The sequence below is a fragment of the Trachypithecus francoisi genome, unplaced genomic scaffold, assembly GCF_009764315.1.
Source record: "Trachypithecus francoisi isolate TF-2019V2 unplaced genomic scaffold, Tfra_2.0 Lachesis_group15, whole genome shotgun sequence".
Lineage (NCBI taxonomy): Eukaryota > Metazoa > Chordata > Mammalia > Primates > Cercopithecidae > Trachypithecus > Trachypithecus francoisi.
The window spans coordinates 656,430-672,988 of record NW_022681460.1 but is presented as its reverse complement, the minus strand read 5'-3'; the positions used below and the strand labels follow the sequence as shown (position 1 = coordinate 672,988).

The window sequence follows — 16,559 nt, the reverse complement described above, 5'->3', positions numbered from 1 at the left end:
TGGCCCTTGCTAGACGTAGGAAAGATCGATTTTTAAGTGGTGTATGTGTGTGTGTGTTTTGTTGTGGTGGTGGTGGTGGTTTAAAGCAACTAGCGGCGTTACCTTTGGCAAGTTACCTGACCTGTCCCCCGCAGTTTCTTCTGTAAAATTGAATAATGATAATAGTGCTTACCGTTGGGCTGTCGGGAGGTTGACAGAGATTGACAGTACTTGGCACTAAGTAAGTGCGTGCTCCTTACCTGTGCAAGAACGCTAGCTGATCTTCAAGGGTGTAGAATGACAAGGAACACTAAGCAAAACAAACGGCTTGTGTTTACATAGGTATTTATATTCAGTTCTGCCACTCCCATTTCATGCACTGTGGTCACAAGGCTCTATCCGCAGTTGTTTCTTACTGGGACTAGAACTTAGTGGGAACTGATTTTCCCTTCTGTAGTTCATTGTGGCGTAATCACATGCTATACTGCTTGTTTTCTTTGTACTTTTTATTATCAGTGAGGTTGTGAGCTCTTTAAGGATAGGAAATGTTATATACATTTTTTATTAGCCAGGAGAATTAACACGCTCACCGTTATTCGAGTTGGCGTTGCGCCATAGTTCTGCCAATTTTTTTGCATGGTCAGACTTAAATTTTCGTCCATTGGGGTGAATTCCAGTGTTTTCTTCGACGGGGGGTGGGAAACCTTTGCTTTTGTGTCAGCTTTTTTGGAATGGGCGAGACCCAACTACCAAAGGGACAAGCCGCCCTGCAGCCCTCCAGGAGCAACGACTAGCGCAAGATAGAGAGGCCGGGAGCGAACTTCAGGAGAAGCCGGAAGTGGCGTAACGTCCGGTCACGGCAGCCATCTGAAGCCGGAAGTGGCGTAACGTCCGGTCACGGCAGCCATCTCGCCGTGAGACAGCAGGTGTCGGAGCAGCAGGCGCAGCCGTGCGATGTTGTCTTCCATAGCCATGTATTCGGCTCCTGGCAGAGACTTGGGGATGGAGCCGCACAGAGCCGCGGGCCCTTTGCAGCTGCGATTTTCACCCTACGCTTTCAACGGAGGGTAAGAACCCCAGAGAGCTCCGCTTTCACTTTCGCCCCTCCCCCATTGGCTGAAGCCTGTTTAGGAGTCACCGGCGTCAAGGCGCTGCCCGGGTCCCCTGCAGGCCTCAGAACCCTGAGCTGAGTGGGTCCGCACAAGGCCGGGCTCCCTGCCGTCCTCTCATGGCCTGTGTTTCCTCCTTCAGGCTCGCTTTGCTCAAGTTTACTTGATGATTGCGGTGCAGCCTTGGTTTTTAGGGTTTCCCATCACAGTCCTGTCATGTGGGTTTGTGTGTGGACCGGAATTCCATGCTCCTTGCTGCAGTAAGACGGTAAAGTAGAAATTGAGACATAGCCTGTGCTCTGTGGAAGACCAAACTGGACCTCATGTAGACGTTCCTTATGCCAGCCGGCGAGGGTAAAATAAAGGTTTAGCGTCTGAGCCTTAAAAGGATTGTTTTTGGTCTGTGTTGTTGGATGCATAGCTACGTTGGTAGCCGAAACGTCTTAATTGTAGCCGCCTGACTTCTGTTACTTCTAATTGTAGCAGTTTGATCATTTTATTTCAAATAGAAAGTGGGATTGGTTGAGCAAACTTAGTTTCATAGATAAGTGCTTTTTTTTTTTTTGTCTGGCGGAGTCTCACTCTGTTGCCTAGGCTGGAGTGCCGTGACCTGATCGCAGCTCACAGCAAGTTCCGCCTCCCGGGTTCACGCCATTCTCCTGCCTCAGCCTTCCAAGTAGCTGGGACTACAGGCGCCCGCCACCACGCCCGGCTAGTTTTTTGTGTTTTTAGTAGAGACAGGATTTCACCGTTTTAGCCAGGATGGTCTCGATCTCCTGACCTCATGATCCGCCCGCCTCAGCCTCCCAAAGTGCTGGGATTACAGGCATGAGCCACCGCGCCCGGCTTTTTTTTTTTTTCTTTTTTTAACTTTTTTTTAACGTTTAGCTTAAGTTCAGGAAAACAAAATACTCAGAAGATGGACCTCTTAATATGTGTGATCTTGTATGTTATGGTCAAGTTTGGTTTTTATTTCAGTTACCAACTTTATCTTGAGTAATATAATTTTCCGTGGTGGCACGCCAGAGATACAGGGTTATAGAAAGATGCTCTGTTTAAGACTCTTGACAGGAAAGAGCTGTAAATTGAAGCAGTGGTTATAGTTACTAATCAAGCCTTGTACATTAAAATATACACACTCAATTTGAACGAACCGATGGTTCTTAAAGAAAACAAAAAGTATTGGCTGGGCACTGTGGCTCGCACCTGAAGCTAAGGCAGGAGGATCATCGCTTGAGGCCAGGAGTTCAAGACCAGCCTGCACAACATAGCAAGACCCCATCTTTACAAAAATAAATTTTAAAAACAAAGCAAAAATGTTAATTGGTTCCTCATAAATTTGAAATATTAATGCATATTTTTGGAGTGTGTTAGAAAGATAACGAAAGTCAGATTTTAGCCTTGGTTCTGCCACTAAAGGACAGTCAGGTCTTTGGGTACTTCTGAACTTCTTGAACCTAAATTTTCTTCCTTAGTAGCTTCATAGTTTTTGGTGAGAATCGAGAGAGATGCATTTTGTAAATTGCAAACCGTCATCTTATTTAATCAGCATGAAAAGTGGATGTTCGATGATGTTAGCATCCTAGGGTTATGTTAGACATTAAACTGTCAGGGTCAGAGTGCTGGTGTGAAGTTGAGCTAGGACTTAGCTATTTCACCACTGAGTTTATTGATGGTTTTCCATTATACTCCTTAGCACTTCCTGTGATGACTAATTAAGTTGTACATTGTAGGGAGGGTTATTAGACCCATTTCATAACACTATTCTCTATAAATAAGAATTTTCAGTGTTCAGTATGCCCTACTCATTACTCACTTTTTAATCCCTAGTAATCCAGTTTAAGCCATTACTGCCCTAAAAATTACTTAGAACTTTCTGATTACTTTTTTCTCAGTCATTGTTCTTTTTCTTTAGTGTTTACTGCAGCTGGCTTTCAAGCAGCCTTTGCTTCCACAAAATGAGACCTCATTCTCTTTTTCTACTCTGTCTTTAAATGTAGTTAAACAAGTCATTAGCCTCCTTATCACTCAGCACTATTTGATGTCTCATTGCTGGGAGGCTTACTCCCAAATCTGGTTTTCCATTTCTGCCTCTCATGAGTCCCTCAATTCTGGCTTCTTCATTAAAACATTTCTAACTGGTTTTTCGGCTCTCACAATAACTCAAGACAGCTAACAAAACAAAAAGCAAGCTAATTATTCCCCTCAATCTCCTCTTCTCCTTTTTTATTATTATTTTTTGAGACAGAGTCTCACTCTGTCACCCAGGCCGGAGTGCAATGGTGCGATCTTGGCTCACTGCAACCTCCACCTCCTGGGTTCAAGCATTTCTGTCTTAGCCTCCCAAGCAGCTGGGATTACAGGTGCCTGTCACCACGCCTGGCTAACTTTTGTATTTTTAGTAGAGATGGGGTTTCACCATGTTGGCCAGGCTGGTCTCGAACTCCTGACCTCAGGCAGTTTGCCTGCCTCAGCCTCCCAAAGTTCTGGGATTACAGGTGTGAGCCACCGTGCCCGGCCTCCTCTGCTCTCCTTTAAAATACTTTTTATAATTATGCCATTATTCTGCTCATTTAAGTTCTAAATCTTGGATGTCATAATTGGTTTTCCCAGTTCCTAATACATTTACGTAGCTATAAAAACTTGTCTATTTTGTGTGTTTGTGACGATTTCGGATTTACCTGTTCACCTTGTTACCTTACTATTGCATTAGTAGTATTATAACAGTGTTTCCGTCCCATTTCACATACTATGTTAGTGTCAGAGTAGTCTTCCTGAAACCCCACTTTGTAAATGGAACTTTTCTCTCTCTTGCATTTTTTTAAAAGACCAGGTCTCATGCTAATGCCCAGGCACCATCATAGCTCACTGCAGGGTTCAAGCAGTCCTCCCACCTCAACCTCCTGAGTAGTTACAACTACAAATCATTCTTGCTCAGAAAACCTTCATGATTTCTTGCTAAAATTCCAAAATCTTTAGCTTAGCAGTTGGGATTTTCTACAGTGGGAACCCTGTCCATCACATAAACCTTATGTCACTACATGTGTTTATGCAAAAATGGCTGCCTGATTGAGTTGCTTGAATGTACTATTTGAATTATTACCTGTTTGCCATTGCTTGCTGTTTATATTACCTGGAATGCCATCCTTTTCTACTTGAGAGCTTTAGCACAAATCCCTCCTCAGTGAAAATAGTGGCTAAAGTTTTCTAAGTGCTTACGTCTGTGAGGCACCATGCCTTTAATTTCCACTATTGCATTGAAGCAGTGATTATAGTTATCAGTCAAGCCTTGTACATTAAAATATACACACCCAAATATACACACCTGTGACACAGGTACTGTTATCATCAACTTGCATTTGGAGAATTTGCCTAAGATCACATACCTAGTAAGTAGCAAGAGTGGGTCTCTGTCTCATGTAATTCCAGAGCCCAGGTGCTTAGTCATTCTCTAGTGCCATAGCAATTACAGCTAACACTTACCAGAGGACCGGTTACATGTCAGGGACTGCTATAAGGGCTTTACATATTTGATTCTTTGAACACCCTATTGAGGTAGCAACTGAAGTGATCTCTGTTGTATTTATGATGAAATTGAGGCTTTGAGAAGTAACTACCCACAGTCTCATATCTGCTAACTGGGAAAGCCAGAATTAGAACCCAGGCAGTCTGCTTTTGGAATTCATACTGTAAATCTCTTTGATAAGCTGTCAAATTGTACAGCCACAGAGGAAGAAATTTACTGTTTGTCCGTTTATTTGTCATTGTATAAGGACTTGGGTATAAAGAAATAAGCAGTATATAGGCGGTACGTAAGGACTTGGAGATAAAGAAATGAGAAAGAAAGACAAATCCCACCTTCTCGAAACTCCTAGAGCTTGCATTGTGGTACCGCTGTCTGTAGTTGACCCTCAAGGGCGCAGACGTGGTGTTTACTTGTTCTGTATTAGTAGTACCTTGCACAAGTAAGCATTTAATGTGTTGGTGATGATAATTCATTGGCTTTTCTGTTATCTCCTGCCGAGGAGACTTTGCCCTGATTTAGGCTTATTAATAATTTGTTTTTCCAGGCAACTTGTAACCAGGGGTTCATTCTCTTCCCACTCATCTTTCCTCTTCCCCTTTCAATCCTGTTTTGTTGACATCTAGACTATTTGATCCCAGTATGTGCTATGGAGCATTCTTCTATTTGTAGGGATAGGATTACCACCCTGGAGAATTAATGTTGTTTTCTTTTTTCCTCAGTACTGTACTGGCAATTGCTGGAGAAGATTTTGCAATTGTTGCTTCTGATACTCGACTGAGTGAAGGGTTTTCAATTCATACTCGGGATAGCCCCAAATGTTACAAATTGTAAGTAAATATTTCTAAAGACATTTCACAAGGCCTTTGTAATGATTTAATGCCGTGAGAGTTTCTACTTCTAAATGATTTGTTTCATGAGTTTTTAAGTTGCTGTTGGGAGCATTTTTATTAGAAAACCATTTTCTAAGTTAATGTTTCTAATAATTCAATGTGCAGTCTTAAAAATATTTGCTATATTCAGGGTACCAAAAGTGCTTTCGGTAACCTAAATGTGTTCACCCCAGCATTTTACCGTGAAAATTTTCAAATGTGCAACAAAAGTAAGAGAGTTTCATGATGAAAACCCATATGCCATCACCTAGATCTTACTGTTTGTATTTTACTGTAATTACTTTATCACTTTTTCCATTTATACATTTGTCTTAGTCCGTTTTATGCTGCTGTAACAGAATGCCGCACACTAGGTAACTTATAATGGACAGAAATTTATTGATTTGCAGTTCTGGAGGATGGGAAGTCCAAGATTGAGGGGCTGGCATCTGGTGAGGGCGTTCCTGCTGTGTCTTAACATGGTGGAAAGCCAGAGAGAGAGAAAGAAGAGCGAGTGAACCCACTCCTGTGATAATGTCCATTCACGAGGGCTGAGCCCTCAGGACCTAAACACCTGCTCCCAACTCCCGGTACCATCACAATGGCAATGACATTTCAACATGAGTTTTGAAGAAAGCATTCAGACCATAGCACCATTCGTCATTCAATGGTATTTTTAAAAAATCTGCCTCCCCACACTGTTTTTTTTTACTTGAAACATTCATTTTAGAAATATCCTAAGCCATTGTATCCATAGCTCAGTTTTAGTAGGCTAGCTGTGTTTTTCCTAAAACGTGGGTTTTAAATTTAAAATTGCCAAAGATACGCTTTGCTCTACTATCTAACCAGCTCAGTTGTCTGAAATGTGCTTTTTACAGAACAGACAAAACAGTCATTGGATGCAGTGGTTTTCATGGAGACTGTCTGACCCTGACAAAGATTATTGAAGCAAGACTAAAGGTAGATGCTTTTGTACATTTCTACACTATTTCAAATTAATAGCAGTTCATTAAATTCTTTCAAGCCTACAGCATGACTATTGGTCAGAGTAGCTAGAGAGTCACTAGGTTAGTAGATGAATTACAAATATATGCTAGAAACGAAATGATATCATGAAGGCAGGGTCATTAAAGTAGCATAATGTGAAACCGTAGCACATTCCGCTTGTTAGTCTTGTATCACATGAAGGGTTCTCTCCCCTTCTAGAAGTAGCCTGGGAGGAGTTCTTCGGAAGATACTCTTCCCTCAAAACGAAGCAAATCAATTTCTATGGCAGGAGAGAGCCCAGGAAAGATTTGACACAGGAGCTTGGTTTGCATCACGATCAGCTGACAAGTTTTTCCTCTTTACAGTGCTGTGCTCTTAGTTGGCAGGATGCATGATCAGAAATAACGAAAGAATGAATAAGCCAGGAGCTTGGACGAGAGGCACAACATGCACCATTAACTTCTGTCACCTGACAGGCTTCAGTTGATAGCCAGCTGCCGGAAGTCAGGGGTGATCACATTCTGTTTTGCCTATTTGTGAATAACACTTGAAATTATTTACACTTATGAGTGGTTACTGGAGTATGTAATGTATTTATTTAACTGACAGATGCTTTTTGAATGTGTAGAAAGGATTTCACTCAGTATTTATCAATTGTTAATACTTTTTTAGAAACTTATATTGAAAGCTATAGTGACTTACATTTACTGGCATATTTATATGATAATTCCCAATGTTTATTTTATAAATGGGAGTTAGAAGACAAAAGTAAACATGTCATTGTTAATAAAACAAGGAATGGTGAATTCGACATAATGCACACCCCTTCCTGAAGTTTTTCTCTCATACTTCATTAGGTGGTGAAGTAAATAAATGTTGGTGCTTGGTTTCAAAATGAAATGGAATGATTTTTTTTTTTTTTGAGACAGAGCTTCGCTCTTGTTGCCCAGGCTGGAGTGCAATGGCATGTTCTTGCCTCACTGCAACCTCTGCCTCCTGGGTTCAAGTGATTATCCTGCCACAGCCTCCCAAGTAGCTGGGATTATAGGCACCTATCACCACTCCCATCTAATTTTTGTATTTTAGTAGAGACGGGGTTTCACCACGTTGGCCAGGCTGGTGTCGAACTTCTGACTTCAGGTGATCCACCCACCTCGGCCTCCCAAAATGCTGGGATTACAGGCGTGAGCCACTGCACCCGGCCTATGAATAATTTTTTATAGTTTTTATCTTGGAAAGACATTCCTCTGTAAAAATCTTATCCGTTGCTTATAGTGCATTTCTAATCATTTTTCAGGGTTTTGACATTGTTTAATTTTATGGTGCTAATTAGGTATCTGTCTATTTAGACACAGCGTCTCACTTTGTTGCACAGGCTGGAGTACGATGGTGCAATTGTAGCTCACTGTTGCCTTCATCTCCTGGGCTCAAACATTCTCCCACCTCAGTTGAGATTACAGGTGTGAGCCACTATGCCTGGCCATGAGGTTTCTCATTAGAGATGGTTGCTATATGGTTAACAAAAATTGGTGATCTTGAATTCATTTTGTGTTTATTATTTTTGTGAAGTTTCTCTACCAGTGGATAATGTAGGGTTCCCAAGGGTGTAGTAAAACTAGGATTTGCAGTCGCTGTATTGTCATGCTAAGACCCTGTTTTGGATGCTTGTGTTCTCTACTGTAGATGTTTGAAGGATCACGACCACTGCTGTGTATTAAAATCATGCAGAGTAAGGGTGCTACCCTGTGTCTTCTGTTCTCAAAGAGAGGGACTTACATCTGGGTTTGATCAGGGATTGGCGTAATTTTTTTCTGTAAAGGACCAGATAGTAAATATTTACAGCTTTATGGGCCATTTGATCTCTGTCATGACTATTTGTTTCTGCTTTTGTAGTGAAAAAGCAGCCACGGACAATATTCATAGAAATAGGGGATAGGCTGGATTTGGCCCCTGAGCCAAACTACAGGGGTCGCTTGCTGACCCCGGTCTATATGCCGAGTGAGGGAGAGAGATGGATTTAAACCCGTCTTCCTTAGGCCACTTCATGCGCCCTCTCATGGACATTAGCTCTTGGATTAGCAGTACCCAAGAGTACCCGAGATAAGGGTGGTGTGGAAAATAGAGCCTTTAAACCAGAGAGCTGAGGGCAAACTTAGTATTCCTTCCCTTGAAGTTTTATCTTAGTAATACTGTGTTGGTTGATCATGAAAGAAATAGGCATGCTTTCCCCTTTCACTGTGGTATGCATTTATTCACTTTATACTGTTGATTGTTCTAGTCTATAATAGCTTCTGCCTCTACATGCCTGTTAACTTTCATCAATAATTGCAGATGTATAAGCATTCCAATAATAAGGCCATGACTACGGGGGCAATTGCTGCAATGCTGTCTACGATCCTGTATTCAAGGCGCTTCTTTCCATACTATGTTTACAACATCATCGGTGGACTTGATGAAGAAGGTAGAATTCCTTTTTTCTGGAAAATGGTGGGGAGGAGGAGTTATTATTTCCTAGGTGTGTGTGTCTCCACCTAGAGTTGAAAAGAACCATAAATACCATCTGACACAAGTCTCATTTCATTTCTGATAATGAAAGTGATGAAGAAACTGAAGCTAAGTAGCATGCCTTCATATTTTCTTTCTTGTGTAACCGCTTTTATTTTTCTCTCAGGTTAACTATCTCTAATTGGCTCAGATTTCTTTAAACTTTTTGTCAGTTCCTTGTACATTCTCTGAATACAATTCATCTGGTTGTCAGACCTCACATACTAGGTGGATCTCTTTTCCCCTTGCTCCAGGATGGACCCCTGCCATCCTGAGATTCCCCCACCTCCTGTGCTCTCCTCTTTCTTGATTTATTTCCTTATTTTAGAGGCTTACCTCCTAAGAGATTTCTGAACAAAACAAAACCGGACCTTTTTGACGCTTTGCTTTTAGGATCTTTTCTTTACCCTGGTGTTCTGAAATTGTATAGTGATGTTCCTTGCCTAGAGTTTCTTATTTATTTTGTCCTCTTTCTCCACCTTCTTTCCTCTCCTTCTCCCCTACCCCTCCCCACCTTCTCCACAACCACCTGGATTATGACCTGGTACTTTATTTTTGACTCCACATGTTACCTATCTCTCTCTTTTTTCTTCTACTTTGTGAAGATTTCCTTACTTTTAGCTTTTCATCCTTTACTGATTGCTTTTATTTCTGGTGTCCTTAATTTCCAAGAGCTGTTTCTTATTTTTTAGCTTTTTTAAAAAAAATCCTGTTTTTGTTAGATGTTTTGTGCTTTGTATATTTCATCAGAGTGCTTTTTTTTTCATGTTGTATGTTCATATTTGGCCTTTGTCTTCTATGTTAGAGGCTTCCTTCAACTTTCTGATTTTTTTTTTTTTTGCTGTCCATTCACATTGAAGTGTTGTATGAAAACTTTATTATAAAAGTCCTTGTTTACATAGCTTGTCAACTGACAGCCATTAACTGGGTGCTTCAGTAAGCAGCATTTTCTTCAGATGAAGATTTTCTTTCATCTTTTTTCCTGGGGTGAGGTGGGACTACAGGAAGAGAAGCCTGGTTGGCATCTTTTTAGGCCTCGGAGGAGGAAGGGGCCCGATAGTCTGTGTTTTATATACATCAACTTTCCATTTCATGGGTTTTGCTCCTACCCTTTGCCACTCTAGAACCTGATCCCCTAAGTCCAGAGCCTCTGCTCATGTCTCAGGAGACTTTATTTACTGTCTTCTGTGTTGGTGGATGCAGGGACCTGGAGAGCAGTGCTCGATAGTGAATCCTTCAGGACAGCAAGGTCCACAGCTCTTTCCCTTGGTGTCAACCACTGTCAGCACTAACCTGTCTGTCTTTACTCTCTTAGCTGCTGTCATGCCTTTTAAACATTTTTCTCCCAAATTAAAAGTGGCTTTAGTTTTTCTGTAGTGAAAATAATCAGTCAGTACATGTTTATACATACACTCGTGCACACAGTTTTATATAAGTAGGACTTTGATATCTGTTTTTCTGTGACTATACATTGTCTATTATCAAGGAGATCTAAGCTGTATGCATAGTGATTTTTGTATGTTTTTTTTTTTTCTTCTGTTTTTGCTGCTGTAACACATAGTTTTTAATAGCTGACTTACACAGTGTGGCTGTACTGTCATCTACCTAACCAGTCCTCTAAAGGACATTTTCGCTTCCTGTTTTCTTGATATAAACAATATGATGAACATCGTCATACATACATTTTTGTGAACTTCTCCAGTTATGCTTGTCTTGCTAAAATAGACTTCTAATAGTTGAAGTATTGGGTCAGATAATTTTTTTTTTTTTTATTTCGTTGACTGTACCCTTTCTGAAGGACATGCCAGTACCCCGAGTACCTGATTTTATGTAACCTTCCCAGTATTAGAATTAACACATTTTGAAACGTGTTTTTCACCATTGAACAGTCTATTATTTTCATTTATATATATTTTTGGGCATGTTTTCATATGTTTATTGACTTTATAAGTTTCCTCTTTGAAGACTGATTAATATATTAACTGTTGCCCATTTCCTTATTTGCAGATTTTTTTCTTATTGATTTTCAAGAACTACATTCAACTGTGTCAAATGTCTGTAATATAGACGCCCCCAAGAGTGTTATTTGTCTCTTTTGGGCAGTGCCTTTTGCTACACAGAAATTTCTGTGTTTCATACAGTCTAATCTGTCAATCATTTCTTTATGACATTCAGTTTCTTGCCTTGTTAGAAAAACCGCTCCCATCCAAAGCTTACCTGTATTTCTTGTAAGACTTGTCTGATTTTTTTACATTGAAATTATTGTGCTTTTTGGATTTTACTTTGATGAGGAAAAGCACTTTGTAGTCAAGATTCATGCCATTCTACATTTATTTTTATTTTTATTTATTTTTGTTGTTTTATACTGATTTTACTAGTGTCTCTCTTCCTTCTTCTAGGGGATGTTTAAAGCTATGTTCTTGGACGTAGCCCACCCGTTCTTCGGTTTGTTTTTTTAGATTTGTTGTGTGTGGTTTTCTGAGATAGATCCCATGCTTGGGTAAAGCTTTTGGACCTCAATTTATATGTGGCACGTCGTCCTCATGAGAGATAGAATCTTTTTTTGCCTTTACACCTTACATCTCTTTCTTTGTTTGTATATTAAGGTTAGTGGATTGCCTGCTGTGATCTCATGTCTTGTCCCAAGCTTGCTTTCAGCAAAAATACTTCCCGCAGGTTCTTAGGGGACCTCAGATGGTGCCCTTCTCCACCAGAGAATTCAGTTTACACAATTCTTTTTTTTTTTTTTTTTTTGACACCAAGTCTCGCTCTGTTGCCCCAGCTTTAGTGCAGTGGCGTGATCTCGGCTCACCACAACCTCCGCCTCCCAGGTTCAAGCGATTCTCCTGCCTCAGCCTCCCAAGTAGTTGGGACTACAGGTGCATGCCACCACGCCTGGCTAATTTTCGTATTTTTAGTAGAGACGGGGTTTCACTGTGTTGGCCAGGCTGGTCTCGATCTCCCGACCTCGTGATCTGCCCACCTCGGCCTACCAGAGTGCTGGGATTACAGGCATGAGCCACCGCGCCTGGCCAGGTTTACACAGTTCTATAGTAGAAAACATACAAAGCTAACAGTGGCAGTTGTACATGGTTAGTAAGAAGATTGTCCCTGTATCACATCTCCCAGGGTACTGAGTTCTGCTATATAATGTGTTTTCCAAATCAGTTATGTTTTTAAAAAATCATACGTTGTAAATGATTCGTGATTTTTCATACCCAGAACACAATTGTTTTTAACAGGCCTTTTTAAAAATTGTATAATTACTTGTGTTCTTTTTAATAAACTCGAATAATATAGAAACATAAGAAGTAATTCCTTTCTTTTCTTGCGTCTAATTCAGTGCTGAAAGATAACCAACCACAGTTTGTTATTTATTTTTCCAGACTTTTTTGTGCTTCTACAAAGAGTTTTCTTATTCTTTTAAACAAAAATAGTATTGTGTTATACATGTTACAGAATTCTCTTCATTTTACTTTGTCTTGCGGATGTGTCCCTTGGACCTGTCTATATACATAGGTTGTGCTTTCCTTCAAGTTCTCCTCTTCATTAGCTTAGGAGAGCCAAGATATAAAGACTTTCTTATAAATTACTCTTTGAGTTTGGTTGATGTGCCCTACACAAACCTTATTGTCTCTCTCTTGTGTTCTCCCTACTCTCTTGTGGGTCCTTACCTACTCCCATGGCTTGGATTATTTTTGTGAATTCTCATGGTTTCCAACTCTTTTTACATCTGCAGTGGTTAATTCTCTTGCCATCTTTACCTGAAGATCGTAAAAATGCCTTTCTCCCTCTTACTCACCCTTTCTGTGTTAATATTGTATTTTAACTCCCAAGCATAGTTTACCCTTGAACGACACACCAACACAGGGGTTGGGGCTGTCTGCTGGGTGGTGCCTGTCCGATGGTGACTGTGTGCTGGGTGTCACCTGTGCGATGGTGACTGTGTGCTGGGTGGTACCTGTCCGATGGTGACTGTCTGCTGGGTGGTGCCTGTCCGATGGTGACTGTGTGCTGGGTGGTGCCTGTCCGGTGGTGACTGTGTGCTGGGTGTCACCTGTGCGATGGTAACTGTGTGCTGGGTGGTACCTGTCCGATGGTGACTGTCTGCTGGGTGGTGCCTGTCCGATGGTGACTGTGTGCTGGGTGGTGCCTGTCCGGTGGTGACTGTCTGCTGGGTGGTGCCTGTCCGATGGTGACTGTGTGCTGGGTGGTGCCTGTCCGGTGGTGACTGTGTGCTGGGTGGTGCCTGTCCGATGGTGACTGTGTGCTGGGTGGTGCCTGTCCGGTGGTGACTGTCTGCTGGGTGGTGCCTGTCCGATGGTGACTGTGTGCTGGGTGGTGCCTGTCCGGTGGTGACTGTGTGCTGGGTGGTGCCTGTCCGATGGTGACTGTGTGCTGGTTGTCACCTGTGCGATGGTGATTGTGTTCTGGGTGTCACCTGTGCGATGGTGATTGTGTTCTGGGTGGTGTCTTGTGTGATGGTGACTGTGTTCTGGCTTTCACATGTGCAACAGTGTGTGTGCTGCAGCTGTCACCAGTGCAACAGTGACTGTGTTCCAACTGTTCCCTGACGTTTTAGCCAAGGTGATAGTCCATTTTGTGTCACATTTTGACCTGATTTATTTTTGTGATGATTTGGGATTGTGATTGGATGCCATCCTTATGGATACTATTTTCTTCTTTAAGGAAAGGGGGCTGTATACAGCTTTGACCCAGTAGGGTCTTACCAGAGAGACTCCTTCAAGGCTGGAGGCTCAGCAAGTGCCATGCTACAGCCCCTGCTTGACAACCAGGTAACGATATGTGTCTAACTTGTCATGGTATTCATTTGAAGTACTTTCCTCCAAGTTCTCTTCATTAGCTTAGGAGAGCCAAGATATAAAGACTTTCTTATAAATTACTGTTTGAGTTTGGCAGATGTGCCCTACAGAAACCTTACCATCTCTCTCTGTGTTCTCCCTGCTCTCTGGTGGGTCCTTACCTACTCCCATGGTTTTGACTGTTTTCCTGTATTCTCATGGCTTCCAACTCTTTTATGTCTTTAGTGGTTAATCTCTTGCCGTCTTTACCTAAAGATCATAATCAATACCTTTCTCCGTCTTACCCACCGTTTCTGTGTTACCCAGTATTGTACTTGAACTCCCAAGCATACAATTGACCCTTGAACAACACAAGGGTTGGGGTGCCAATTCCCTGAGCACTGGAAAATCCACATATAACTTTCGACTCCCAGAAAACATCGCTAATAAGCCTACTGTTGACTAGAAGCCTTGCCAATAATGTAAACTGTGGATTATCACGTATTTTATATATGTATTGTGTGCTGTATTCTTACAATAAAGTAAACTACAGGAAAGAGAATGTTATTAAGACAATCATAGGAAGAGAAAATACCTTTACGATACTGTATTTGTTGATACTGTAAGTTTACATCATCTGTTTACAAGGAGAATCATCTGTCTGGAGTGGTGGACAACCACAGCTGCAGACCTCAATTTACAGTACATATCAAGCAATTCAGCCTTTTCTTGTAATGTCATAACTTTCCCTGCTTTTTGGGGAGCACTTCCAGCACCAGTAATAGCACTTTGTTTGGGTCACTTGTTATTTAAGGCTTATAATATTGCACTAAACACAATGAAAAACAAAGGAGAACTTTGAGAGATCACTTTAACTTTTTATAATCAATTTATGTGTGTTTTATGGTAGTAAATGATAAAATAATTAGTATCTACATATAGTTTATACATTTGTGACTTACCTTTCTCTTAATTTTTAAAATATTTTTAGGCTACTCAGCTCATCTGAGTTTTTTCAAATTGTTGCAGATCTCCAAAAATGTTTCAGTATGTTTATTGAAAAAGTTTATGTATAAGTGGACCTGACCAGTTGAAAACTGTGTTATTTAAAGGTCACCTGTATTTCTAAGTTGTCCCTCTTTTTGATTACTGCTGGCTAAATTCAGACCTACATTATTCGATTATTGGATTTATTTTCTAACATCCTTTCTGCCTACAAGCTTACTTCACTAATTCATCCTGCTCAGTTTTCTGAAGTGTGTTATATGTGTTATATATAGCTACTCCTCTGCTTATTGCTTTTTGACCTCATCTCCTGTCACCCACTACACCCAGACCTTAACTCTGCTTTTCTCAGAAAAGGTGTGCTTTTCCTGACTCCGTCCCACATCTCCAGTCTGGAATGTTCTATGCTCTTCAGTGTAGCCTTCAGCACTCACCTACTTAAAAGTCCTTTCTGCTGAAGCCTTTCTTCTTCTAGGAGACTTAGTGGACAACTGTTGGGGCTCTCCTGGCTCTTAATTTCTTCTTAGTTATAACAATTCTCTCATCACTTTGCTTGCATACATCCACCTCTCTAGGTCATGTGCTCCTCAAGAGTGAGAGCTTTGCCAGTGAACCCTTGTCAGATTTCTGGTGTGTGTGATTCATCCAGGTCTGGAAGGGTCTTCATTCCGTCTGAGGGACATTTTAATTTTGTGTAGCATTTTCATCACAAATCCTCGTACGCATGAGGGTGTTGGAAGAAACTTGAACCTTTCCTTTGTGCTTACTGTCACGTGACATCTCACCCGCGTTTCCTGTCCCACCAGGTTGGTTTTAAGAACATGCAGAATGTGGAGCATGTCCCGCTGTCCTTGGACAGAGCCATGCGGCTGGTGAAAGACGTCTTTATTTCTGCGGCTGAGAGAGACGTGTACACTGGGGACGCACTCCGGATCTGCATAGTGACCAAAGAGGGCATCAGGGAGGAAACTATTCCCTTGAGGAAGGACTGATCTGTGTGCTGTTATCACCAATCAGTTCAGAACTGGTTGATTTTGTACTTTGGAACTGTACCTTGGATGGTTTTGTTTATTAAAAGAGAAACCTGAAGTACTCATTGTGCTGTAACTTGTCTTCTCTAAGCAAGACAGATATAGGAAGTAGAATTTCTTTTAATTTTCTTCATTTTTCCCACCCTTTTCTATTTTTCTGAGATTTTTTTTTCTTTTTTTTTTTCGCATTTTAAGTAATGAAAACAGGTCGTGTTAGTTTTCCCTTACACTAATGAGCTAGGAATTTATCTGTAAAAGTTAACCTTCTGGGCAAACTTACCTTATGAAGAGGGCTCTGATATTTATTCAGCCAGCTTGCCTGAAGGGCCCTTTCAACCATCCCTAAGGGAGAGTATTTTCCAGGGTTTTATTAGGACTCTAATGGTTATAAATGAAATATCTTAAGATTTTTCACTTCTGGGATTGTTAAGCAGTCTGGAATAGCTATTTTGGAGAAAAATCTTCAACCAAAATAAAATTGTAAAAAAAAAAAAATAGGCCTTTATACAAAGTTTTAGCCAGAAATCTGGGATAATTTTTACAAGCACTTTTATGTTATAATTGAGACCTAAGTTTTGCTAGAGCCAAAGTTTATGTTTTAGATCTATTAAATACATTTTAACTCCATTATAATATTTGGGTAATTTTCTTGTTATTGAACAAGTCAAATTATACGTAACATCTGAGTTATTGTTTGCTTTGTACCA

At 40.9% G+C, this 16,559-nt stretch overlaps 1 protein-coding gene across 1 annotated transcript; it reads left to right on the top strand.

Annotated features, from left to right (window-relative positions):
- The first annotated feature begins 853 nt into the window (after nt 1-853).
- Nucleotides 854-15,917, top strand: PSMB1 (proteasome 20S subunit beta 1). The gene is made up of 6 exons (XM_033234166.1): nt 854-1,046; nt 5,334-5,441; nt 6,362-6,443; nt 8,802-8,931; nt 13,704-13,810; nt 15,628-15,917. Exons 1-6 carry the CDS (start codon nt 934-936, stop codon nt 15,811-15,813), a joined length of 726 nt encoding a protein of 241 aa, XP_033090057.1. The 5' UTR covers nt 854-933; the 3' UTR covers nt 15,814-15,917.
- The last annotated feature ends 642 nt before the right edge of the window (nt 15,918-16,559 follow it).

Bases quoted from the DNA above. Each gene is read 5' to 3' on its own strand.
- PSMB1 (XM_033234166.1), top strand. From the start codon at position 934: ATGTTGTCTTCCATAGCCATGTATTCGGCTCCTGGCAGAGACTTGGGG. The intron at 5,442-6,361 runs GTAAGTAAATAT...TGCTTTTTACAG, and splicing joins AGCCCCAAATGTTACAAATT to AACAGACAAAACAGTCATTG. The intron at 8,932-13,703 runs GTAGAATTCCTT...TTCTTCTTTAAG, and splicing joins CGGTGGACTTGATGAAGAAG to GAAAGGGGGCTGTATACAGC.